Genomic DNA, 27,355 nt, shown 5'->3' with positions numbered 1-27,355 from the left:
TGTATTTGTTTAAAGTTAGGACTAGTTTAAAGTTATCTTCATTGAAAAGTACAGTGCTTTTCCTTCAAAAATAAGGACATTTCAATGTGACCCCAAACTTTTGAACGGTGGTGTGTATGTGTAATATAGCCTATATATATATATATATACACACACACACACACACACATATATATATACATACACACATACACACACACACACACACATATATATATATATACACATATATTAGTGCTGTCTAGCAAGCTTGAGCAAAATCCTGGTGAGGACTTTTAATTGCGGCACCTGGAATTGACAGCACTAATATATATTACATATATATATATATATATATATATATATATATATATATATATATATATATATATATATATATATACATATATATATATATATATATATATATATATATATATATATATATATATATATATATATATTAGGGGTGGGACGCGATTAAAAAAATTTATTAGTAGCTTTGTAATAAATTAATCGTATTTATCGCATTTTTATCGCATTTCAGTATTTAACATGAGAAATATTAATTTAAGTTTGAATGATGAATGAATCAGGGAACATAATCATAAACTTCAACATATTGTTTATTTTTCCACCAGTCTACTACACAGACCAATAGATGAGTGCAGTGAATTGGTCAATTTGACGTGGACTTTAACATTTTGTTTCTTAATTTGAACCCCGACATGTGGTCGAGTGTTGACTGGCAACACTGTTTGCTCGTACTAGGAATACATTTAACAGCCAAGTTATTACTGACCTTCGCGTTAGCCCCAACATGTTTTGCATTGAGGTAGTAACGAAGGGTGGAAGTGCTCCTATGATAAGCGAACTCCTTCCTAAATAAAGTGCAAATAACACTATTTTTGTTTGTACTTCCATCTGGAAGTTTCTTATATTTAAATTTCCCATCCACCAGCAAAGCCTCTTCAGTCATCTCCATCATGCTCATCTTATTGTGCATCCATATAATCTGTATGTCTGGAACTTGTGCACTGAGAAACATTCCATGGTGCAAGTTTCTCATACGTTAAATGCGTAAATTTTTTTAGTTCGTTATTTTCCCTGTAATTAATTAATCGAAATTAAAGCGTTAAAGTCCCACCACTAATATATATATATATATACATACATACATTACACATGTGTGTACACACACACACACACACACACACACACACACACACACACACACACACACACATGAATGTACTGCACTTGATTCTCTCTCTTGGCCCTCTCCCAACATGATGGCAGTTAGAGCAGTTTGTTTATTAAAATGAATATGCCCTAGAACAGTAGTGGCCAACCTGCGGCTCACACGAGTTACTAATTCGCCAACTACTGGTGATCGATCGAGAGATAGATAGATATATATACACATATATATATATATATATATACACATATATATACATACACACACACACACACACACACTTATTTTTTGCCCATTAAAACCCCCCCCCCGTCAACAATCTACACTCAACACCCTCCCCCCGTAAACAATTTACAATAGGGGTGGGAATTGTTTACTATCTCACGATTCGATTCGATTCCAATTTTGGGGGCCACAATTCAATTCAAAAATCGATTTTCGATTCAAAACACTATTTGATTTATAAAAATGTCTGCTTCAGTCTATAAAATCTGCATGATCTACTACAGTCTACTTTGCAAGACAGAACAATAAATACAGAAAACTAAGTGTCTTTCACATTTAATTAACAAAAATTAAGTGCTTTGGTAAAATAAAATGGTTTTTGTTGTTACCAAAATTCTTGAGCTTCATTTTGCGAGCTGTCAGGGCTGGCTCAGATGCAGTTCCCCCAGCCGTCGCTAGGGGCACCAGTCAGTCCCAGACTAAACCGGCGTAACCGTACGTTCTCAGCCAGTCTCTGCTTTCTCTGTGATTGCTTATCGTTTAATGGTGTCTCGCCACCTCTCTCCGTTATGCTTTCTCTTTACTTATTCGAGTATCTCATGCGTCGCTTCCTGACCCATCTCAAGTTTTCCCAATCCTGTATGTCTTCCTATCCGTTTTGCCTTTATTTTTGGGAAGGGTTTTATTTTGCTGCAGCGTTTTTTGCCAGTTACTTCTGCTGGTGTCCTTGGTTTCGTTTGAGACTTCAGCCAATCTGATGATTGTATAACAATGTCACAACAGAGGTATTTTGAAAGGATTCTCAACCGATTTGAGATGCAGGAGTGCAGAACACACGAGACACCATGTGAACAAAAGGTTGACTACACTGATGATGCATCTAAGATGGCTGATGTAAGGAAATACAGGGAAGCTGTAGGTAGTCTCATCTACTTAGCTACTTGTACGAGACCTGATCTATGTTTTGCGGTAGGTAAATTATTACAACATTTTGCAAATCCCACAGAGGAAAACTGGATTACAGTAAAACATGTACTGTACTGTGTAACCTAAGAGGTACCACAGACAAGCAGCTGACTTTCAGGAAAAGCAGCGATGGTTTAGGCCTCCGCGCATACAGTGACGCAGATTGGGGGGCAGACACAAGTGACAGACGGAGCACGTCTGGCTACTGTGTGAGCATGAGCAAAGGCAGCTCACTGGTATCTTGGAGAAGCAAAAAGCAACCCACACTAGTGTTATCGACATGCAAAGCCGAATGCATGGCTTTAGCTCTAACAATACAGGAGTGTATCTATTTAGAGCAATTACTGAAGGGTATGGATTCCTATGAACATGTTCAAACTGTTGTTCATGAGGATAACCAGGGCACTATTGCACTTGTGAAGAACCCTGTGTGCAGACAAAGGTGTAAACATGTGGACATCAAGTATCATTTCATAAGGTCAACCATTAAAGAAGGAAAGATGACACTTGTTTACTGTCCTACAGATGAAATGATAGCAGATTCTGTGACCAAGCCTGTCTCAAAGGTTACATTGATGAAATTCTCGGGAGTTATGTTTGGTGCAAGTGTTTGATGAATTGTATGTTAAGTATTGTATGTACTGTAAATGTTTGATTTCTTTCTGGGTTTTTCCTGATTGTTAAAAACTGTACAGGATACAAGTCACTCATAAGTGGGAGTGTTGAGACATGTGTATGATTGACATGTGATGTATTCTGTAATGTATATCTGTTCACACCACAAGGGGGAGTTATCAATTTGATGGTTGTAATATGACTGGTGACGTCACACCCCATACATACATATACATATATACATATATATATATATATTAGGGGTGGGCATAGATTATTTTTTTTTATCTAGATTAATCTTGCTGAAATCTTGAAATTAATCTATATTAAAATGGCTCATATGCGTGCTACCCAAGTAATGACTAAAAGTCAGTTTTTGAGATAGGGTTTCTTAATACAGAGGGTGCATTAGACCAGGGGCTCATCTCCTGTTTCCAAAATGCATCAATGACTGCTTGAGAAAGCTGTTCTACTTTGATACTTGAAGAAAAAAAAACATGCTCAATAAAATGTAGGCTACTCGTGTTCAACGGTTTATTCAGTTAAACATGAATTTGTAAGCCTACATACTGTACATTAAAAGGGGTTGATAACATGTTTATTCAGCTAAACATGATATTTGAAATGTAAGCCAACATTTAGTACATTTAACCTCACGGACGTAATTCGGGGGGGACTTTTTCAAAAGCCGGTTTTGGTCCTCTGCAGTTTTAACGGTTAAAAAGAAATATTTAAAAACGACAAATCTAGCGCTAGGAGCTCCGCTCCAGTAACACTTTACGTTCCTACACATGAATTTTCCATGAAGCTGCATCCATGTAAACACACGTACGATTTGTAATTCACAGGTTTGAAAACTCGTTCTCGCCCCTACCCTTTTATTTATATATATATATATATATATATATACGAATGTACTGCACTTGATTCTCTCTCTTGGCCCTCTCCCAACGTGATGGCAGTTAGAGCAGTTTGTTTATTAAAATGAATATGCCCTAGAGCAGGCGTACTCAACTAAATTTGTCCGCGGTCCAATTTTGGCAGATACCTGTGACCCGAGGTCCGGTGCGGGCGGGGGTGGCGAACGTAAGTTGTTGAGCGGGGGTGGGGGTGGGGGGGGGATGTGGCGAACGTAAATTGTTGAGCGCGGGGGGGGGGGTGATGTTGGCGGCGAACGTAAGTTGTTGTGAGCGGTGCGAACGTAACACTCGTGACGGAGTATTTTTTTCAATAGCCCTGAAATAAATGCTACGGTTTTGTTTTGGTCCGTATCCAGTTAATCAGGAATGAGATTGGGTCCGGACAGGACTGCGTTCGAGTCCGGATCCGGACCGCGGTCCGCCAGTTGAGTACCCCTGCCCTAGAGGCTGAGGAAGGATTTCGTCTAATTTATTTCTATGTTGCAACCGTTGGATTCCTGCTGTGTTAGTGGTGCTCCTGCAAATAAACCTGTTGCTTTATGGAGTAGACTACAACATTATAAATAACGACCATGTGTATTAAAGACTACTGAAACACCTTCTCATACGTCGGTGTAGTCCAGTAGGTATTACCTTACTCCTGTTCGGCTCCCTGGTACTGGCCGAAGACTCCACATCAGTCCCATGGACTCCACACCTACATAGGTGCCGCTCACACTAGCGTCCTTTACCACTGCGTGCACACATGCACCAATTCATAAATGTGCTCAACCCTGTTCATGAACGTAATTAAGAAGTAGCAGTCATCGGTAGTCAAAGCTTTTTAAACCTCAAATAAATATTTATCTAGATACCTTGTCTGAATCAAGCAAAAAATGTTTACTATTAAAAATGTATTCACCGGGCACTGTTCCGTTTGCGTCGCTGACATAATGTCCGAAAGCTTCCCAAAAATCATTGTCTTCTGACTGATGCAGTGAGTGAAGTGTCACCTCTTGTTTTGGTCTTAAATTCTTCACCACGATTTGAAGTTTCTCATCCACAAGCCCCCTCGTCGGCTTAATCGAAAGTAAGGGGAATTGTTTGATCGCGGTGCTCATCGACCTGCAAACAGAAACGCGAGATGGTTCATGCCATGTCGTTGTAAAGCCAGTTTCTTTAAGAAACAATTCGTCATTCTACCAGAACCGTTAAGGATCTAGCTAGCTACACGCACTGTGTACATGAAGCGAGCTCAGCCAAATTCAAGAACATTAATTTCTACCGTTTTATAGCCAACATTTTCACATGTGGTCTTAATGTCCCCCGTGTCTCCTGACTTACCTGAATGTTTCTACTTTAACTGGTTTTATACTGCTTTGGGAATGACGGTAGCTACAATGTCCGTGAATGGTAACCTCCGGGTTGCCAGATTACTGCAGTGTTTTCCAGCCAAAACAAACGTGTTTCAAAATGCACGAAAATCAATACACATGAAAATCTTCCAAACATATATATTTGCATGTTTTCAGAGTATGAAATTATTAATGCGTTTTTGTGTTGCGACACACGACCCTATCTTGTAGTGTGCCTTAGTTTGGAAAGCATATAGTTTCCCTACCAACTTCAAACAACATCCGTATAATTTGGCGGTTAACTGCACAATCTGGCAACACTAGCTAGACTTTCATATAGTGGCCTAGTGGTGGGACTAGATACTTTACAACTTCCCAGATAGCAAAAGAACGTTGATTCAACGTTGATTCACCGTTGTCTTGCTCAACGTAGAAATGTTGAATCAACGTTGAAATGTGACGTTGATTCAACGCTAAAGTGCACATACGGTTCTACGTTGAATCAACGTTGAAAACCGGTTGACACTGGACAGTTGATCAACTTTGGTTCAACTATTATCTAAATATTGTTTTATTAAAATCCAGTCCTGCTTTATGTACAGCAGGATGCCCATAAAGGGAATTATAATCAATGAGTTAATTAGTAGTCTATTGAGTAGTGTATTAGTTATATACAGTGATGTCAGTAACGCGTTACTCTAATCTTACCACTTTTTTCGGTAACGAGTAATATAACGCGCTTCTATTTCCAGTCCAGTAATCAGATTAAAGTTACTTATCCAAATAACTGTGAAACGTACGAGGTTAAGAAGTACTTAGCGCTACGAACGTTTCGGGAAACCCACCCCAGTTCAGTCAGACAGCTTGTGAAACGAAATACCATTACAATTTCAAGCATTTTAAAGTAGGCGACGTTAGTCAAAATTCCAGCACTTTTCAAACGTGGAACACAAAGCAACATTAAAATTGGTCAGGCAAATGTTCCTTCCCGTTTTTGAGGGGTGTTTCTTTATACTACCACATATCGTTACGGGAGGACACTGCACAGAATGACTTGTAAAACGTGCTCGCGCTCTCACAGGGTCGAGCGCTACGGTCAGACGCAAAAGTAGAACTGAGCCAAGAAGAAAGCAAAAATATATATTTTACTAGGGAAAATATAAATAGTAACGCACAGTTATTTGGATAAGTAACTTTAATCTGATTACTGGACTGGAAATAGTAGCGCGTTATATTACTCGTTACCGAAAAAAGTGGTAAGATTAGAGTAACGCGTTACTAAGTAACGCGTTACTGACATCACTGTCTATGACTCAAGCACACTACACGCTCAGATATGCATGTGTATCTTGATGTTCATACTCGGAGGCTACATACAGCTCATCAAAATTATTTCTACATATGGTTATTTCATACTTGCATGGTCAGTAACTTAAAAATTACAATATAACTGACAATGTATTTTAAAATGTAAGCAGTTTATTATAAAAAAAAGTGTGGGGAAAAAAATGCATTGGGAACAACCAGTAGCAAAAGCACAGGAGATTTTTCTTCTAAAGAGATAGACTTTATAAGCTATAAAGTCTTTGAATTCTGAAAAAATCTCCTGACCCAGATGGGTTTACAATATAATTTTATAATGAATTTTCCTCCTTTCTCGCTCCTGTTTTGGCCAGGGTATATAATAACTCACTTCTCATTGGTCTTCTACCCACATTCATGTCTCATGCCACCATTTCACTTCTACTCAAAAATGACAAAGACCCCATCCTCTGCGCTAGCTACAGACTGATATCTCTTCTTAATGTGGACTTTAAGATCCTGGCCAAGGTTCTTGCCTCTCATCTTCAGCGGGTTCTACCTGACTTAATTGCTCAGGACCAAACTGGTTTCATGCAGGGTAGACATTCACTCTTTAACACTAGAAGACTGGCAAATATTTTATACTCTCATCCTTCTGACTCTCCAGAGGATATCATCTCTCTCGATGCAGAGAAGGTCTTTGATAGGGTGGAATAGCACTATTTAGCTGCTCTAGGTTTGTCTCTTGGATCCGTCTTTTGTTTGCGGCTCCAACCGCTTCTGTTCTTACTAACGGCACTATCTCTCCCTCCTTTCCTCTCCAGCGTGGAACATGTCAGGGCTGTCCTCTTTCACCTTTACTGTTCAATTTGGCTTTGGAACCCCTGGCTATATGGCTGCGTGAACATCAGGGTTTTGAAGGAATCTCATGCTCCAATTCTGTGCATAAAGTCTCTTTATATGCTGATGATCTTTTATATGTTTCTAACCCCAGCTCCTCCCTTTTTTGGTAGTGTGTCAGGTTATAAATTGAATCTCCAGAAAAGTGAGTTATTTTTGGTCAATTCAGCTGCTCAGTCGCTTCTCTTATCCTCCTTTCCTTTTAGGGTCACTCATAGAAAATTTAGATATTTGGGCATTACATTTATGCACTCATTTAATGATTTACTGGGAGAAAATTTTATTCCTCTACTTGACAAAACTATATCAGACCTGGATAGATAGGCATCATTACCCTTATCACTGATTGGCCGTATTTATTTAATTAAAATGAATGAGCTACAATTTATACTTATTTCAGCATATCCCTATCTTCAGAATCAGAATCGCCTTTATTGTCAATTTGCATTACAATGAAATTTGATTCTACTCCAAGGTGCTTGATGGGACAATAAATACACACAATGACATAAAACGACAAGTTAAAAGTAGTGTCACATTTACAAATGGTTCAGTAGATTGTTTCCGTGATATGTTGAATATTGCACAAGCTATTTACAGTGTATGTTACATACTATTGCATGTGGGAAGTATTTTACATGGGTTGGGAATTTACATTATTGCTGTTATTTACATGTTGTTCAGTGCAGTGATGGCTCTTGGGTAAAAGCTGTCCCTGAGCCTACTTGTATGAGTTTTGAGCAACCTGTATCGTCTGCCTGAGGGTAACAGGTCAAATAGGTGATTGCTGGGGTGGGATGCATCCTTGGTGATGCTGACCGCCTTTCTGAGGTAGCAAGAGGTGGCAATGTCCTCCAGGCGGGGCAGGGAGAAACCAGTGATCCCCTGGGCCATGTTGATCACCCTCTGCAGCGCTTTTCTGTCTGCTACTGAGCACCCACCGTACCATGCCGTGATGCAATACATAAGGATGCTCTCAATGATGGATCTATAAAAGAGCACCAACAGTTTCTCCTCCATCTTGTTCCTCTTGAGAACCCTCAAAAAGTGGAGTCGCTGCTGGTCTTTCTTCACCACTGTTGTTACCCAGGAACCTGATGGAGCTGACCCTCTCCACACAGATTCCTGAAATCCAGAATCAATTCCTTAATCAACAAAGCATTTTTATTTATTTTTTTTGATCAAATTTTTTTATTTTTCACACAACATTCCAATAACAGAGGGGTGGGGAGCGACAGACAAACAGTACAATTGTAAGAGAAAGAAAGTTTTACATATTTGAATGGTACATTCAGCTTCAGAAACACAGAAAAAAAAATAAATAAATAAAAAGGATAAATAGAAGGAAGTATCTATATTCAATGTATATTTTGCAGAAAGTCCAGAATACTCAACACAAAGATTTGCCAAGTTTCAACTGTCTTGGGTTTAGCATTATGAAGTCGGGCAGCAGTACTTTCAAGTTTTGCGATATTTAATAGATTCATTACCCAGTATGATTCCATGTGAAGTCCAGGCGTAATCCAGTTTTGTAGGATTGTCTTTTTAGCAGCAGTAAATCCAGAGAACAATAGTTTACAGTGTAGCATCTTCAGCTCCAAATTGGAAGTGTCATTCAGGAGACATAAACATGGATCCCAATTGTATTCTATGTCTAAGATATCACGCAGCCCTGAGTTCACACACTCCCAAAACATATGCAGAAATGTACCAGGGGCAGATGTGTTGCATATATGACAGTAATAGTCGGCTTGAATGTTCATTTTAAATCTTCTGTATGGTGTAAGGTATGCTCTATGAATAAGTTTAAAGTGAATGAGCTGATGTGCTACTTTTTTTATGTCCTGCTAAGATTGGACCAAATAGTATCCCATTCTGGAGTACAACCTAAGGTGGCGAGTTCCCTGTCCCATAATGTTGTAACAGAAAGAGGTTTTATGGAGACTTCAATTAGATTGCGATAGATCCTAGCAACACAACCTCTTGAAGGTAAGTGAGGTTGTATCCAGTTCACCACTGGGTGACTGGGTATACAAGAGTCCCAGGGGACTCCATAGGCCCTGAGTGCTGATCTCAGTTGTAAATACACAAAATAAGTAGATGCTGGTAAATCAAAAGTAACCTTTAGTGATTGAAAAGAGTGGAAGCCTCTGTTATGATAGAGGTCGCCACAGATGTTGATACCCTTAGAAGACCAAGAGGGTTCTACAAAGGGTTGTGTGCCTCTCAAGAGCTTGTAATTGTGCCATAACGGAGTGGAAAAGCAGATTTTAAAGGGTCCCCCAATTAGTTTTTCTACATGGAACCAGATCTTGAGGGAATGAGCAATAATACAACCAAATTTCAGGTGGGTATTTTTAGAGCCAGTACCTGTAAATAACAGATCCTGTAAACGATGTGGCCTTACAAGGGCAGATTCGATAGCCCCCCATGTGGTTTTGCACTCTGGGTCGAGCCAAGCACGTAAAACTCTTAACTGAAAGGACAGAAAGTACACTTTGAAATTTGGTACAGCTAAACCTCCCATGGACTTCAGCAGCTGTAATGTTGTCAGCCGGATTCTAGGTCGTTTATTGTTCCACAAGAATTTTGAAACAATAGTCAATCTCAGTAAAATATTTTAGAGGAGGTGGGAGTGGTAGCATAAAGAATAGGAAGTTGAGTCGAGGCAGTACATTCATCTTGATTGTCGCAATTCTTCCTTGCAGGGAGATCTTAAGACTATTCCACCTTTCCAGATCATGTTTAAGTCTATCCAGCGTAGTCATAAAATTTTCCTTTGTTGATTTGTGAATGTCAAGATGTACAACAATGCCAAGATAGGTGAATGACTGCTTAATCGGAATTATTGAAGGGATAGTAACATTTCTGCATAGGTCATTTATCGGCATTAGAACTGATTTGGACCAATTAATCTTATACCCTGATAAACTGTTGAAGTTGTCAAATATTTTCATTGCAATTTGTATAGAAGTGCCCAAGTTGTCTAAATATAGGAGAATGTCATCAGCGTAAAGTGATATAAAATTGCTATGACCTCGAATATTGATGGGAGATATTGAGGACTGTCTAATGGCTTGCGCTAAAGGTTCCAAGGATAAACAGAAAATATGGGGAGAGATTGGGCATCCTTGCCTAGTTCCACGCTCAAGTTGAAATGCAGGTGATATGATATTGTTAGTTAGTACAGATGCCAAAGGTGAATTGTACAAAACCAAAGTGTTCAAGGACAGCCCACATATAACTCCATTCAACCCTATCAAAAGCTTTCTCTGCATCTAAAGAGAAAACAGCACAGGGGCTAGAGAACGTGTGCAGCATCTAAAATATGGAACAGCCTGCGAATGTTATCTGAGGCAAGACGTCCCTTAATGAACCCAGCCTGATCTTCGTTAATTAATGTAGATATCACAGTTTCTAAACGTAAGGCAAGAACTTTGGCGAATAATTTCACATCACTGCAAATAAGTGATATGGGTCTGTAACTTGAGCATTGTAACGGGTCCTTTCCTTTTTTCAGTAAAAGGGATATTAACGCAGTTTTCTGATCCCTGTGAAAACTTCCAGACTCAATAGCAAAATTAAAGGAGTCCAGTATGAGAGGCCCTACCAAATCCCAAAGATCAAGGTATAGCTCAGGTGGCAACCCATCTAAGCCTGGTGATTTGTTCTTCTGAAGGTCTTTAATAGCCTTGTGAAGTTCTTCCAATTTTATAGGAGCATCAAGGAGATCTCTATCCAATTGTGAAAGGACTGGAAGCTTTAACCCACCCAGGAATTTCTGACATTGAGTGGCATCATAAGCTATCTCTGATTTATATAGATTTGTATAGAACGTTTTGAAAACATCATTGATAGCTGGAGGATCAGTGATTAGTTGATCATTCGAGTTTGTAATTCCGTTTATGTAGGCTTTAGCTTCACATTCCTTCAGTCTGAGAGCCAACAAGTGACTGGGCCTTTCTGCATCAACATAGTATTTATATCTGGTTCTATGTAAAATAAACTCAGCCTTAGCAATTGAAAGAAGTTTGTTGTTCCTTTAAGGATCTTAGGTTGACCATTCGATCTTCAGAAAAACATTGTTTTTGCAGGGTTTCTAAAAATTCTATATTATTTTCTAAATCATTAAGTGTTTGTCTTTGTGATTTGGAGAGAGTTGAAGAGAATGATATACAAAACCCCCTTATAAAGCACTTTGTTGCCTCCCACAGGATTTGAGGGTTACAACTGTGAGAACTATTAGTGGAAATAAAGATACGTAACTCCGTTTTAATTGAACTAAGAAAATTTGAGTTAGTCAAGAGTGAGCTATTGAACCTCCACCTGGGGGCTTTGGTTATTTCTGGAAGGAGAAAACTACAAAAACAGCTGAATGATCAGATAACAACATAGGTAAAATAGTGATGGACGTTTCTGCTGAAACAAGGGGAGGACTAGCAAAAATATAATCGATCCTAGAAAAAGACTTGTGTCTATGTGAGTAAAATGTATATGCTTTAGTTGCATTATTTTTAAAACGCCATAAATCAATAATATCAAGCTCTTTAATAAATGTATTTAGAAGTTTGGAATTTAATGATAGAGCTATCAGGACAGGACTTATCGATTACAGGATCTATCACAGCATTGAAATCACCACCGACCAGCAAATGAGAGTCTGATAATTCCAGCAGTTTGTTGCAGAGCCCACTTAAAAATGTTCTATCCAATTCATTGGGACAGTATACTGAAACTAAGGCAAGTCGAGTTGTGCCTAGTCTTACTTTAATAAAAGCATATCTACCCTCTTGGTCATTTTCTACATGGTCAATGGTGATGGGTAGTCTCCTTTGAACCAATATAGCAACACCCTTAGTTTTATTAGGAGCGGACGAGGACACAACAATTTTATAACACTTATTTTGGAAGCGATGGATATCACATTGTTTAAGGTGTGTTTCCTGTATCAAAGCTATCGAGACAGATTTCCGATGGAGGTACTCCAGAACTCGTGTTCGTTTTACTGCTGAATTAAGCCCATTTACATTGTGTTAATATATTCAGGGGTATTGTTGCCATAATCTATATCAAATTGTCCTTGAATGTATAATAGAATGGGTGGTGGAGACCGGTCCTTCAAATAAAGCAAAATATACACATATAGATATATACGTACACATACATGCACATATGCAAAAGTAGTAGCGATGTACCCACAGTAATACAGTTTGTAGTCTGTCGCTAGGGGAAATAAGAAAACTATATACAAGAAAAGCAGAGACCGCACAGATATAAATTCTATAGGTCTGTAAGAAACAAAAACAGCTGTTGATCCGTGGCATGACCGCTGCAACCCACGACAACCGAGATCAACCCATATAACCCATCAAAAAGAAGTGTCAATATTAATAACTGGTCTTACTCCCATTGTAAACCAATATGTATTCAAATAGCCCAAGTGTGCCTTTATAGTTCGTGTTTGAATAAGCATTACAGCCTAGTGGTCACTTAACTTTCATCCATATCTCCCACATGGGCACCAGCAACTACTCGCGGTTCTGATGTACTCTGTTCTTCGTTGATAGAGTGCTGGGACAGTGATTGAACGAAGTTCTCTGCTTTTTGAGGATCATCAAACGTTACCATTTTCCCATGATGTTGCAGTTTAATCGTTGCAGGATAGAGGAGAAAAGGCTGTAAACCCATTGCGCTCATTTTTTTCATGACTGGTTTGAAGCTTTTTCGTCTTGCGGTTGTAGCTGGACTAAAATCAGGGAAAACCAATAATGTGTTTTGTGCGTGCTTCACCGGATAAGCTTTCCGAGCTCCGTTGAGGATAGTGACTGTCTTGCCATCTTAGAACCCTAAAGATCAGAGTACGTGGCCGGCCGGTGTCGTTCTCTTTACCGCTGTAAACGCGGTGTGCGCGGTCGATCTCAATGTCTCTCCCCTTTAATGCAGGGATCCATTTAGAGATGTTAGCGCGAAGAAAACCTGCTGCGTCTGACCCTTCGGCCAATTCTGGTAGCCCAACCAGTCTTATGTTATTCCTCCTGCTTCTGTCCTCCAAGTCTGTAATTTTGTCGGTAAGTTTATCGACGTGACTTTTGAGGTCTGCAGCTGCACGCCTATCTTCCCTTACCGCGGCCTGCATGGAGTCCACTCTATCGCGGGTTTGTTTAACCGCTTTCGCCTGTAGTTCGAGTTCAGAGCTCAGGTTCTGAATGGCTTCGTTGTTTTTCTGCAAACTAACTTGGATATCACGAAACCTAGGAGTCAGAATCGAGTCCACAGCCTCTCGTACCGCCGCAGCGACGGCAGAATCCAAGGTAGCCTGTTGCTCTTTAAGGGCTAGCCTAATGCCGTTAGCAATAGCTTCATCCAGCTCCTCTTTAGAGAGAGAATGATCCTTGAATTTTTTCTTTAATGGCGAATGCTCACTTTCTCTTTTTCGGTGCTCCATGTGGAGATTGATATCAGCAAGGCACTGAGTGAAAGCAAGTCCAGTATATGTCAGGATAGATGAAAAATTATGGGTTTATAAGCAGAGCTCAAAACTTTTCGTGCATCGCGGCCGAGAGGTCACGTGATCCCCCTATACCTTGATCTTTGGGATTTGGTAGGGCCTCTCATACTGGACTCCTTTAATTTTGCTATTGAGTGCTGGAAACAAAGCATTTTTAAATAAACTTGATGGTGTACTGACTCCCTTTATTTGGTTTAACAAACCTGCCCGTCTGAAAGGGGCATCGCTTCAGCTTCGGAAGACTGATTGGGGGGATTGGCCTTACCTAATTTTCGGCATTACAATTGGGTTGCAATATCCATAAAATAATCTATTGAAATGTGGGTAAATCTTCCATTGACTGTCCATTGTGGACACAGTTTGAGCTGTCCTCATCTCAATATTCCCTTAACTCCATAATTTGTTCCCAGCTTCCTGTTCCTACTAAATGGCTCAGATGAACATATGAAATCCACAAACTGACCTCTGGACATCATTCCTTCCAAGATGTTCAAGCAGTGCTTAGACAGCTATTAATAAATTTCAAAAGACAGCACACTGTCAAAGTTCAGGTTTTGTCCCGTCCGTCTTTAAGCACGCTGTGGTCAGGCCACTCCTTAAAAAAACAGATCTAGATCCTAAAGTTCTTTCTAACTTCAGGCAAATCTCTGGAAAAGTTCTGTAAAGGCTTGTTTTTATTCAGTTGCAGTCTTTTCTAGAATATCATAACTTGTTTGAAAAATTCCAATCTGGTTTTAGATCTCGTCATAGTGTAGAATCTGTACTACGTAAAGTACAAAATGATGTTGTTTTGTCCCTTGATGCCAAAAACCAGTTATGCTGGTCATGTTAAACCTCTCAGCAGCTTTGACACTGTGGACCATCAGATTATTACTCATCTGGCTCACCATATCAGTCTCCAGGGAGTGGTTTTTAAGTGGTTTAAGTCCTATCTAACCGACAGAACTTTCTCTGTAATGATAGGTGATGTCTTCCACTTCGGCGACTCCTTTGACCTCTGGTGTTCCGCAGGGATCCATTCTGGGGCCTGTACTCGATTCACTTTACATGCTGCCACTAGGACCTATCATTGCACGTCATAATCTGTCTTTCCATTTGTATGCATATAATTTACAAATCCATCTGCCTGTTGCTGCAAAATTTGCACTCAATTTTAATTCTGTTATCAGCTGCTTAAATGACATTAAGCATTGGCTGTCTCAATTTTCTCCATTTGAACAATGACAAAACTGAATGGATTTTGTTTCACACTAACAGGAATCCATGTAACAATTCTTTCAGTTGAAGTTTTTCGCTCCCCCACCTTAACCGGGTGGTAAAAAACCTAGGAGTGAAGCTTGACAGTAATTTAAATCTTGATAAACAGATTGATTCAGTTGTGAAAACAAGCTTCTTTCAGCTCCGTTTGCTCTCTAAAGTAAAGCCTTTCCTCAGCCGTATTGATTTGGAGAAAGCCATCCATGCATTTGTGAGCTCTAGACTCGACTATTGTAACACTTTACATGTTGGAATTAATTCGTTTACAGCTTCGTTTACAGCTTGTTCAAAACTCTGCTGCTCGTTTGTTGACCAGCGCACGTAAATCTGAGCACAGTACACCTGTTCTTTCATCTTTGCACTGGCTCCCGGTTCAGTTTAGAATACAGATTAAACTGCTGGTCTTTGTTTTTAAAACTTTGAATGACCATCACAGAACTTGAACAAATCCATCAGCCCAGCAGAGCCCTATGGTCAGCTGGCCAATACCTCCTTAAAGGGCCTGAATCTAGATGCAAGCACTGGGGGGATCTCTCCTTTTCTGTTGCTGATCCAATTGCCTGGAATTGTCTTCCCTTAGAGTTACGTTCCATCTCTGACCTGGTTCTGTTTAAGGCCAAACTTAAGACCTTCTTATTCAAAAAGGCCTTTGACATATAATTCTTGACACTTTAAATTACTTCTACTTTTATTTTGAATGGTTGCTATTATATTGTTTTATTTGTTTTGTTAAGCACTTGCAATGCAAGGCACTGATGGAAGGTGCTATATAAATAATTTTTGATTTGATACTTTTAAATCTCAATGTCCAAAGATGAATGAGAGGTCCAAATTTAAGTATGAGCTCAGGATAGTGGGAGAGATAATGATGTTTCGGCTTAAGGGTGTGTGCAGGAAATAGCTCGAATCTAGATTGAATATATTCTTCAATGAGGACATTCAAATAAGTAAGCTGATCAACAGTTATCTTCGGTGCACACACATAACCAACCACCTCTCTGAGGAGTAAAATCAACTTCCATACTCTACTTTCCAAAGGATTCTTTATCCTGTCTCCAATCAATAAAGGCACCAATCTCAACAGATACCAATTCTGAACTGCATGACCACTTAACTTTTTACTACCCGGGTTGATTTCTGGACGCTTGTCATTTGCTTCATTACCAAGATATTTAAAATAACATAGAAATCGCTGATTTTCAGAAAAGAGCTCAATCACTGTTGACTGAAACAATATTTTTATCTCATAATTTTTAGCGATATAGAAGTGAATTGTATGTTTTCAAAACAAAGTCGTACAGCGCGCGAGAAGAGGCCGCGTGACACGTGTCACGTTGAGCTCGGCTGGAAGGACGAGGCATGAGTTCGACCTTGTACGGCTAACGTCACTTATTTTCACACAACTAAAGCGCAGACAGCGCACGTATAACATGAGAACATATAACATCTACTGACTCAAACAACGACGAGCACAGGACACTGCGCGAACGCACATTAAATAGACAAACCACATAAACCCCAAGTGATGACGAGACGAGCCACAGGTGAGACGGATTAACACGACGTAACCGAACCCACGGAGATCCACAGATGCAGACGACTAGACGTAGACAATGTAAACACACGCCCAAAAGGGAGGGGTCGGGGGCCATAATGTGACAACACGACGAGGGTGCTGAGTCTTATAACCAGATATCTAACTAAACCAGCTAGCTTAATTTTCCAACAATTTAACGCATCAGTACAAAACTCCATGACCACGTGAGTAAAACTTATCATGGGTATTACGTGTTAAGACTGTCTAAATTAAATTAAATTATATTTATAAGTTAGATCAACCCAAATTTTACTTTTAACCTAGATGGGTAGCTAACTCACCTTTCTTCAGAGTTGTATAATCCAGGTTCAGAAAGTAAAAGTCCTCACCAGGATTTTGCTCAGGCTTCCTGGATTGTGTTGATTCCACTAATTTTACCTGGATTGCACTAATTAGAAATCTAGCAAGCTTGAGCAAAATCCTGGTGAGGACTTTTACTTTCTGAACCTGGATTATACAACTCTGCCTTTCTTCGTTCACCATGCTCCACCATCTTCTCAACTGTGTACTCAGTGGTGGAGCTAGACTTTTTTTCAAGGGTGGCCTGTTAGCACAAGTCCGTGGTCGCAGGGTGGTTTCACAGCAACAGTCAAGGCTCCTGTTCCCCGGCCAAGCAGCCTCAGTACCCTCGGTGCAGGCGATGGGCCTCAGGCAGGAACCAGCACCAGCACGACCCTCCGTGGCAATGGCATATCCAACCCCGGCATTTAGTACATCCACCGGCAAGCCAGACCATCCCCCAGGTGCCTGCAGGTGCCTGTATCCAATAGTCTTGGGTAGAGGCATGCAAAAAGATAGACAATACAGACTGAGTGGACATCAATTTAAACCACCATAGATTTAAATGTACATAGCTCACATGCCAGTGATCAGCATGTGGCTCCGGCAGGCTAATCTATAGCAGCATAACTAAAAGGAGGGGTTCAGACGTGACCATAGGCATGAGGGCTCACTGAGACGTTGCTTTCCAGTCAAGTCATGACACAGCTGGATGACAGCATCAACATCTCAGATTACCAGAAATCTCAACGTCTGACAAGGGGATTTTTAGCTGAAGGCTTTATTAAATAGGTGAGTCTTAAGTCTAGATTTAAAGATTGAAACTGTGTCAGAATCTCGGATTGAGGGGCTTTAAAGGAGAAAGCTCTGCCCCCGGCTGTAGTATTACAAATTTTGGAACTAGGAGAAATCCAGCATTTTGGGAGCACAAAGGGCGAGATGGGTAGTAGTAAGCAATGAGTTCACTCAGATATTGTGGGGCAAGACCATTTAACGCCTTATAGGTTAACAGAAGAAATTTAAATTCAATGCGATATTTAATCGGAAGCCAGTGTAATGCCGCGAGAGTAGGACTAATATGATCGAATTTCCTGGCCTTGGTTAGGACTCTAGCTGCAGCATTTTGTACAAGTTGTAGCTTCTTTATGGACTGTTTAGAGCAGTGGTTCTCAAACTGTGGTACGCGTACCACTGGTGGTACGCAGAGCACCCCGCGGTGGTACGCCAGATGAGCTCGGAAAATAAAAGATGCTTTGAGTTTTTTTTTTTTTTTTTTACACAACACATTTTTTTATTAAAACAGAATTATGACAAGTCCTGAAATTCAGAAACTAAAAGGGATGACTCGTATTATTTGCGGAGAAAATGTCGCTAAACAGCTCGATCTGGTGCATCTTTCAAACGACACAGTCACTCGCAGAATTGATGAAATGGCGAACAACGTCAGACAAACATTGACCGAGAGAATTAAAATGAGTAAATGCTTCTCACTGCAGTTAGATGAATCCATAGATGTCGCAGATTTAGCCAACTTGCTTGTTTCCGTGCGATATGAGTATGAGGACATGTCGCACGAAGACTTTTTGTGCTGTAAACCCCTACCAACACGAACTACAGGAGAACTACATTATAACATATGTGTGTAATGAGCAGGGTTGCCAACTTTCACGCATTGAGCGTGAGACACACGCATTTGACCGTCTTCACACGCCACACATCCGATTTCTCACGCCGACAAAAAAAATCTAGTTTATTTACCTCTGATCCACATCTATGATTCAATGAGTTACTAGTTCGCTCTGGCACCAACCACCGCGATATAATACTTATCTTGTGTCCATTTTACATCCTCCCGGTAACAATTTACGTTCGCTAACCCCCCGTCAACAACTTAAACTCGCCAAACAGCTTTTTCTTTTTTTTTTTGGGGGGGGGGGGGGGGGGGGGGTGGTACGTGGAGGTTTTTCGTTTGACAGTTGGTGGTACTTTGTGTAAAAAGTTTGAGAACCACTGGTTTAGAGCATCCAATTAGAGCATCCTGCTGTTAGAATTCAGCAGTTCTAACAGCAGGTTATCTTTACCACAGCATGTTCCAAAACATAAGCGTCCAGCAGGCTACTTTGTCTCACGTGTGTATCTCCTAATATGGACTTCCCTAGAGTTAGCGGAAGCAACTGATGTATCAGTTGAACGCAGAGAAAGCTAAATGACCCAAGACTAGTAGCCTAGTGACTACCAGTTAACAGAGTGCTCTTACCCTCAGCACTCTCCCTGACCTGGGTCACGTATAGCACACATGCATAATATGAACTAAACATGGTTACACTGAATCACACTACTTCATTATTGTAGTCCTTCTGCTTAGTCAAAATGGACATGTACTAAATCATAAAGTTCATAATGATCTCTTATAGTAACTAAACATGATCTAATCAATGATTAGTCAATAATCAATAATTTCTCTCACACTCCCCCCCCCCCCCCCCCCTTTGATTCTGTGTAATCATTAAAAAGGAGAGAATAAATCATTAAGTCTATCATAAATCGTCAACTTAAGTCAGGCTCTAGAGTCAGTTAAGCTGCTCAGGGCCATTGGGCACAACCCAGCCAGTTGCCAGGTCGTCCCAGACGTCTTCGTTAAACAGATGTCCCAAGGAGTCTGCTATCTCAGGCTCCTTTAAGTCGTCGTGCAAGGCCAGCTGAAAATACTGACGCATAAGGCCAGTAAGCCACGACGAACAGCAAGACAAAATACAAGGCACTAAACACAACAACAACTAAATGATTATTACAATTGGTAAAATCATAGTCAGCATCCAATGTCCCCATGGGCCTAGCCATGAAGTGATCCACCCAAACCAGGTTCTTGAACCTCGGCCTTCATGTGATCAATTAAATCAGTAATATTATCATAGTAATCTGGAATGCTGAAACAACATGAAACATTGATTTTCTTACACACATCTCCTTCTTTTGTGAGGAGGAGGTCTAAAGCTAGTCTATTTTGGACCTATACTTGTCTAATTTCTTTCACTTCTTGTTTAATATGTCCAGGGCAGTCTCAGTACGAGAAGCCAAAGTCAGAACTTGCCATGCAAGTCCATTGATCTTATTCATTGTTGCTGCAGTTCCTCCTCCGAGGAACACTGACCCCCGTTGTATGATCTCTCAGGTAGAGCAGAGTAGGTTTTCTCTCTGCATGCCCACATCATCGCCCCTTCTGTTACTGGGTTCACAATGCCATGACAGGAGGTGAAACTCCATTTTGCAGAGGAGTTATTTAGTCTAATGGTGCATGTTGATCCATCTCTGGCTGTTGCTACCAGATCAACCTGGCACTTGGTGTGCCCTATCCAAAGATGGCCTTCAAGGCCCCCTCTGAGCATAGACACCACTCTCCCTCAACAGGGGTGGTGTCAAACGTCATGTTGCGAATGCCGGCTCGTGACACCTCGTCATTTGAGTCGCAGTCGTTTATTTCCTATGATCCATACTTGCAACATCATCGCCTACCCAATCAGGAACCTTACCACTGTGAATGATGGCGTGAGACATGTTGTAGAATTGACCTGTTATCAATCTCGCATATGGGTCTGTTAATTAACATTGTAGCCATTTCATAAGTGAGTGGTGTTGGTGTTCACGGCATGTGGAAAGGATGGCAAACCAGACAGGGCTGGTTTGGTTTCACTGCAGTAGCAGTGACATTGGACATTACACATGCTTTCTTTCCCTCACACCTCTCCTCCGGTGTGGGGGAGATGACAGTTGCCCCTCCTGTTGAGAAAAGCATCATGTAAAAAACAACAGCATAACATTCATTCCGGCGGCTGCTCTGGAGCTCTTTTGCAGTGGGTGTGGTGTGTCCACGTGGCTCGGCCGCTGGTCTTCACAGCTGTGTTGGTTGTTAGCAGCACGTGGATCTCTGATCAGCACCCAGTCTCCCGGCTGGAACTCGTGCAGTGGATTCTCTGACACCTCTGACAGCTTTGACCTGCTCAGACAAAATAGAGACAAACTTGTGCAGGATAACATATTAATGGCTCAACAAGTGTGTGTATGTGTGTGTGTGTCCCATTCCGGTGGCACTACTCCCATGTTTGGAGGCCTTCCAAACACAATCTCAAAGGCTGATAAGCCTGTGCGAGCTTGGGGCAGAGTGCTGCTCTGCCACAAAACCAGAGGCAGACATTTCAATCCTGTTTCCTGAGTTAATTTCCTTTAAAATTTAGTTAATTTAGCTCATTTAGCCCTTCGTGTACAAAGGGAGTGCCGTTGTCACTCGACACCCTCCTGGGTAACCCCCATCGTGGGATTATTATTAAGTCATCTTTGCCACCGTATCTGAATTCTGCTTTGTGGTGGGGAAGGCCTCCGTCCATTTGCTAGACATACATACACACAAGCCTGTATTTCAGCAGGTGTTAGTTCAACAAGATCAATTTGCCAGTGTTGAAAGGGTTCAGTCGGCGGCAGGTGTCCGGCGGGTGCATGTTTAGGTCTGTTATACCCCTGTGGTGGGATACCAGACAATGTGAACAAAAATTTTGGGTGAGTGTGGTTATTCTTAGTGCATGCTAGTGCATGCCACTATCCCCCCTTTGCTCATTGTGACTCCACTCTTACCTGTCTCCGTGTGTGTGTCCAGACTCCCCCCATTGTTTTGCACCCCCCCTTTGCCCATCTCTGTTTGTCTTACATTGTGGCTTGTGTTCGTATTGCTCTGGTTGTTAAGGGTGTGTCTTCTCTGTTACTGTGATCCGTTAGCATCATTTGTGTGTTTGGTGCCTGCAAAACTGTATGTTGGGCTGTGGAGTCTGTGAAGGCATTGCCTTTTGCTACTGTGTCGCCTGTTCTGGTGTGCGCGGCACATTTGATTGCAGTTGTGAGATTAGTTGGTGCTTTATCTTTGACCTTGAGCTGGTAAGGAATGGTGAGCTCAGCTGCTTGGGCAGAATAATGTGGCGGGAGTGATATTGTTTCCAAAACCTCTTGTGTGGATAAATGTGCTTTTTTTTTTCTCTGGTCCTTAAAAATGTTTGACCCAAAGGGCGAGTTGAGCGTACCCCACTATATCTCTGAATGCTACCAGTGCCTGCACCCCAGCTGCCCCGGGGTCTAGTTTTCCTGAAAAGTAGGCTACTGGCCTCTGTCTGTCACTGTGGGCTTGAGTCAAAACACTGGTCCTTTAACGTCAACACTCCCCACACACATACAAACACTGACTACACACACATAAATTCTGAACTTTTATTTCAGAATTCAAAACTGTTCTTAAGACTCATTTGTTCAAACGGGCTTATTCTCTTTAACAAATGTTATTTTTATCTCTGTGTCAGAATTTCAGTACATACTAGGTCATGACCCAGGAAGTGCACTTTTTGTCAGCAATATTGCAATTTTGCTTAGGGACCTTGTGGCCTTCCCTTGCTAGGTGATGTAGCAATGCCACTATGGCTCTCTTTGCATACTTCTCATGTGTTTACACAGTATCAGAACATCTACGTAGTGCAACAGTGCAATGCCCTCTGGAAGTTTCAGAGAGGCCAGACTGTCTCGCAGCACTGCATTGTAAATGGTGGGTGATGTGTATGTTTTTTTTAACTTCGAAGGAAAATGCAGACCAGTACTGGCTATCTGGATGCACTGAAAATGCATTTGCTAGGACCACTACACTGAACCACTGGCTATCTGGGGGAATCTGGGAAAGAATATTGTGAGGATTTGGCACTTTTGGGGCTCTAACGTGTACTGCTGCATTGACAGCCAGCAAATCCTGCACAAATCGCCATTCTTCCAGCCCTGGTTTCTTAACTGGAAAAATTGGAGTGCGCACGGGTGAGTCAGGGCACGGTACGATCACTCCAGCTTGCCTAAGTGATTGGAAAAACTGGCCTAATTTCCTTTGAGCGCCTCAAGCTTCAAAGGGTATTGATGTTGTTTTGGCCTATAGTCAGATTTTGGGGTGATGTGTATGGGCTCACACCCCCCGTATGAGCCCCAACATCGCTCTTACCTTGTGCCCATAATGCTGCAGGAACAGTTCTGAGTTCCCCTTCCTCTCACTTGTTTTTCTTCTCTGAGAGGGTAAGGGAGGCAGCTAAAAAAATTCCAAGGGGGTTAATCAGTTCCACTCCCCGCCTGCAGGGGAGCCAGCACGGCTGCATCCACGCCTCCTGCTAAGGCTAAACATGGTGTTCCTGCCAGGAACTCTCTCCCAATCAGTAATGTCAGACATCTCTGTCATCCATTCACTGACGTCCTGCCATTGTTGCTCCTCGCACACGTTTGCTAGTGACACGTGTGGTTTAGATCGAGGAAATGAGAACAGGTCTTCCTGTTCTAATGTGGTTTGCACCATTGCCGCAGCCCACACGCAATCCCACACAATAGCAGTGACAACCAAACAATCATGTTTTCAAACTTTAAATTTATCCTCAAAACCTCTATTGAGGCCCTCACTCACATGCAGTGTGCAGTGCAGTGACCCCTACGGTCTCAACATCAAATCACCTGGCAACAAACTACACACTTCACACATGAAGTGCTCCCAACTCTCTCCTCCTGCACTCTGCAGCTCATAAGCAGACAGTGGAACTCCTGCTGATAACTGAACCCCAACACAGCTAACTCCCACTCCATAAACAACCCCTCAGGCCTGCTACTCAGGCCCAATTTACACATTGTCACAACCCATAGCAGTTAAATTAAATTAAATTAAAAATTCATGTTCAAATGTATTATTTCATTTACATCGGAGAGGCTCTTTTTTTATTATTATTTTTTCTTTGAATGGGTGGCACCACTATAAACCAAAAACTTTTTTTTTTTTTATTTTTTAAACCAAAACCATTTACAATTACTTTTATTTTAGGCAGGCCCTGTGGCCCTTCACTAATCTTCTGCAAGCATTGATAAATTAAATGATCATTTTAACCAGTTACTTTCCTTTTGTCGTCTTCCAGTGGTCCTGTACCGTCCAGCCTCTCCGCTGCCCGTCAATCTCTGAAAGTTCTGTTTCTCTGTTCAGCATTTTCTTCATTTTCAGGACAATCTCTTGCAAAGTGTCCTAGTTTTCCACAGTTGTCACATTCACCACCTCTCCTCTGGGGTAATTCTCTCGTCCCCCTCCACCTCGTCTTCTTCCTCTTCCTCCGTCTTCTTGTTTACATGCAGCTATTTTGGACGTGTTGATAGTGGCTGGATGTGCAGCTTCCAGCCTCGCGACCAGGCGTCCTACAATCTCTCTGTAGGGCCCGTTTGGATCCTCCTGTCCAGCTGCTGGCGGTTCCCACTCAGTGTTGTGGAGATGGACGTCTCCTGGTGTCTGGTCTCGGTCTATCTTGTTTGACTGGATGACAAGACTGAACAAAATCTGTTAGTTCTTCACCGAAGCGCTTACCTCCCATCTCTGTCGGTTTACCCAGGCCCACCGCCGCCTTCATGATGTCATCTCCTGTCCAGTGACGGTGGACCATGATGTCTCCGTCAGGGCCTGCAACCTTGACCATTGGGAAGGTCGTTGCGCACCCTGGGGTGGTCAGTTCAAGCAACACCTGACCCTTTCTTTCTGTGGCACTGCTTCTTGTGTGTGCTGCCACGGGTGAAGCTGGCGGCGGGGGTGGTGGTGGCGTTGGGGAGGTGGCGCTTCCCATCGTCCGGCTGGCGCATTCCATCGCCTGGCGGGCGTCATCATACGGGACTAGCGGCCCTGGGTGCAGCGGGAGCTGTTAGGCTGGTGGGAGTGAAGGAGGCAGAGGTTGTGGTTGTGATACCGGAACTGATGGCACTGGAGCTCGCAGTGCAAGTGTGGCAGACAGAGTTTGCTGTCGTGGTGGCGCCAGAGCTGGTGGCGCTGGAACTGGCGGTGGAGGTGCGGGAGGCAGGGGTAGCGGCTGTGGGTGAACTGGTGGTGGAGGTGGGGGAGGCAGGGGTAGCAGCTGTGGGTGAACTGGTGGTGGAGGTGCGGGAGGCAGGGGTAGCAGCTGTGGGTGAACTGGTGGTGGAGGTGCGGGAGGCAGGGGTAGCGGCTGTGGGTGAACTGGTGGTGGAGGTGCGGGAGGCAGGGGTAGCGGCTGTGGGTGAACTGGTGGTGGAGGTGGGGGAGGCAGGGGTAGCGGCTGTGGGTGAACTGGTGGTGGAGGTGGGGGAGGCAGGGGTAGCGGCTGTGGGTGAACTGGTGGTGGAGGTGCGGGAGGCAGGGGTAGTGGCTGTGGGTGAACTGGTGGTGGAGGTGGGGGAGGCAGGGGTAGCGGCTGTGGGTGAACTGGTGGTGGAGGTGGGGGAGGCAGGGGTAGCGGCTGTGGGTGAACTGGTGGTGGAGGTGGGGGAGGCAGGGGTAGCGGCTGTGGGTGAACTGGTGGTGGAGGTGGGGGAGGCAGGGGTAGCGGCTGTGGGTGCACCTGAGAGTGCGGCTGCTGAGCCGGGATGGCTGGCGCAGATCTTGGCGGGGCAGCATCGAGGTCTGGATCGGCTACAACACACTGAGAGACTTTTGTTAGTACACTTTTTAATCCCTACCTGTCGTGCTTGCCTTTTCTCGGCGTCTTCAAGCCAACATTTTGCTTTTTCTTCCATATCTGCTTTATGTTTAACAAAATACTTTCGTGTTTTTCTATCTGCGCCCTTGGGCTCTGTTTTTACTCTCTCAACTAGTCGGCGCAGATAGTCTACACTCAGTGTTTCCTTTGAACCAAACCCATAATGCTTAGCCCAAAAACCCACATGTCGAGTTACATCTTCTAAATAATCTCTGGTCATTTGGTAAATTACACGTATAGTTATTATTATTATTATTATGATTATAATAGGAGCCTCTGATGCTTTACTCTTACTATGTATTTTACCACTTTTACCCAAATGATGTTTACTCATAATTCTAGACAATCCCAGAGATGACCCTTCACATTTTTTTTTTTTTTTTTGTGAGGGGTCCAAAAAAAAATAAAAAATCCCAAATCAATTAAACACGTCAGAAAAAGTCCTCAAAATTTAGATCCGCTACTGCATACCAACGTAACAAACAGTTCCACCCGCCCCTATCGGATATCTCTGCCGCTCCGGAGCTAGCCAACATATCCCGCATGGGCGATATCGCAGTATCCCCACCGTATAGACTTTATATTTTCAGGCGATACCTCTCTGTATCCCTGTAGGCGATATGCCATATCCCTATCATATAACAGAGATCATCCGGCGGGCGGACACTGGCGGATATTTAACACTTAAAAACAAAAAAAAATTCCTAGAATTTTATAAACTAAAAATGAAACAGAATTCCAACTTACTGCGGTTTTCGTTAGATCGGGCGGAGAACACCACCGGAGACTGGCGGTGACATCACTCCCTGGATAGGTACTTTCCCTTTGCTCGTGGGGTTCCCACTTTGCCCAGCCCAGCCAGGGATCTCATCCCCCGGGGAGCGTCCTCGAAGATCAGTCACCGCCTTTCCGGGGTGCCTCTCGCTGACCCGTTCGTGACGCCAAATTGTCGTGGAAATTTTCTAATAAATGGATGAGGACCCAGACGTGGTTAAATGATTAATTTATTACAAATATATATATATATATATATATATATATATATATATATATATATATATATATATATATATATATATATATATATAATAGGACAAAGACAGATACAGACATGAGTCTCATTCAAGCATGACAACTCTGAAGACAGGGGGGCAGTCCCCCTGCTTATATACAATCTTAAACACAATTCAGCAGTTCTAAGAGCAGGTTATCTTTAGCACAGCATGTTCCAAAACATAAGCGTCCAGCAGGCTACTTTGTCTCACGTGTGTATCTCCTAATATGGACTTCCCTAGAGTTAGCGGAAGCAACTGATGTATCAGTTGAACACAGAGAAAGCTAAATGACCCAAGACTAGTAGCCTAGTGACTACCAGTTAACAGAGTGCTCTTACCCTCAGCACTCTCCCTGACCTGGGTCACGTATAGCACACATGCATAATATGAACTAAACATGGTTACACTGAATCACACTACTTCATTATTGTAGTCCTTCTGCTTAGTCAGAATGGACATGTACTAAATCATAAAGTTCATAATGATCTCTTATAATAACTAAACATGATCTAATCAATGATTAGTCAATAATCAATAATTTCTCTCACAGTATTTATTAAAACAGTAATATAGCGATGGATCGCGCTGTCCCATTTCTTACCACAGTCCAAACACATGCCGTCAGGTGACGTACACCAACACTTTCTGATATCAATCACAACAAGCCGATTTCCCTC

General features: G+C 42.1%; 1 protein-coding gene across 5 annotated transcripts in view; it reads right to left on the bottom strand.

The window, feature by feature from the left end:
* Positions 1 to 5,303, bottom strand: part of LOC143513986 (acyl-coenzyme A thioesterase 1-like) — a 28,245-nt gene extending 22,942 nt beyond the window's left edge. For 3 of the 5 annotated variants that reach the window (XM_077004676.1, XM_077004679.1, XM_077004678.1), the window contains exons 1-3: positions 5,171 to 5,219; positions 4,808 to 5,010; positions 4,540 to 4,639 (exon numbers count right to left, since the gene is read on the bottom strand). In XM_077004676.1, coding sequence (XP_076860791.1) covers positions 4,540 to 4,639; positions 4,808 to 5,010; positions 5,171 to 5,187 — 320 coding nt within the window. In that variant the 5' untranslated portion in view covers positions 5,188 to 5,219. The other 2 variants (XM_077004677.1, XM_077004680.1) reach the window with 2 other exon arrangements.
* Positions 5,304 to 27,355: the final 22,052 nt, after the last annotated feature.

The sequence above is a fragment of the Brachyhypopomus gauderio genome, chromosome 5 (genome assembly GCF_052324685.1).
Source record: "Brachyhypopomus gauderio isolate BG-103 chromosome 5, BGAUD_0.2, whole genome shotgun sequence".
Classification (NCBI taxonomy): domain Eukaryota; kingdom Metazoa; phylum Chordata; class Actinopteri; order Gymnotiformes; family Hypopomidae; genus Brachyhypopomus; species Brachyhypopomus gauderio.
This window is presented reverse-complemented; position numbering and strand designations above follow the sequence as displayed.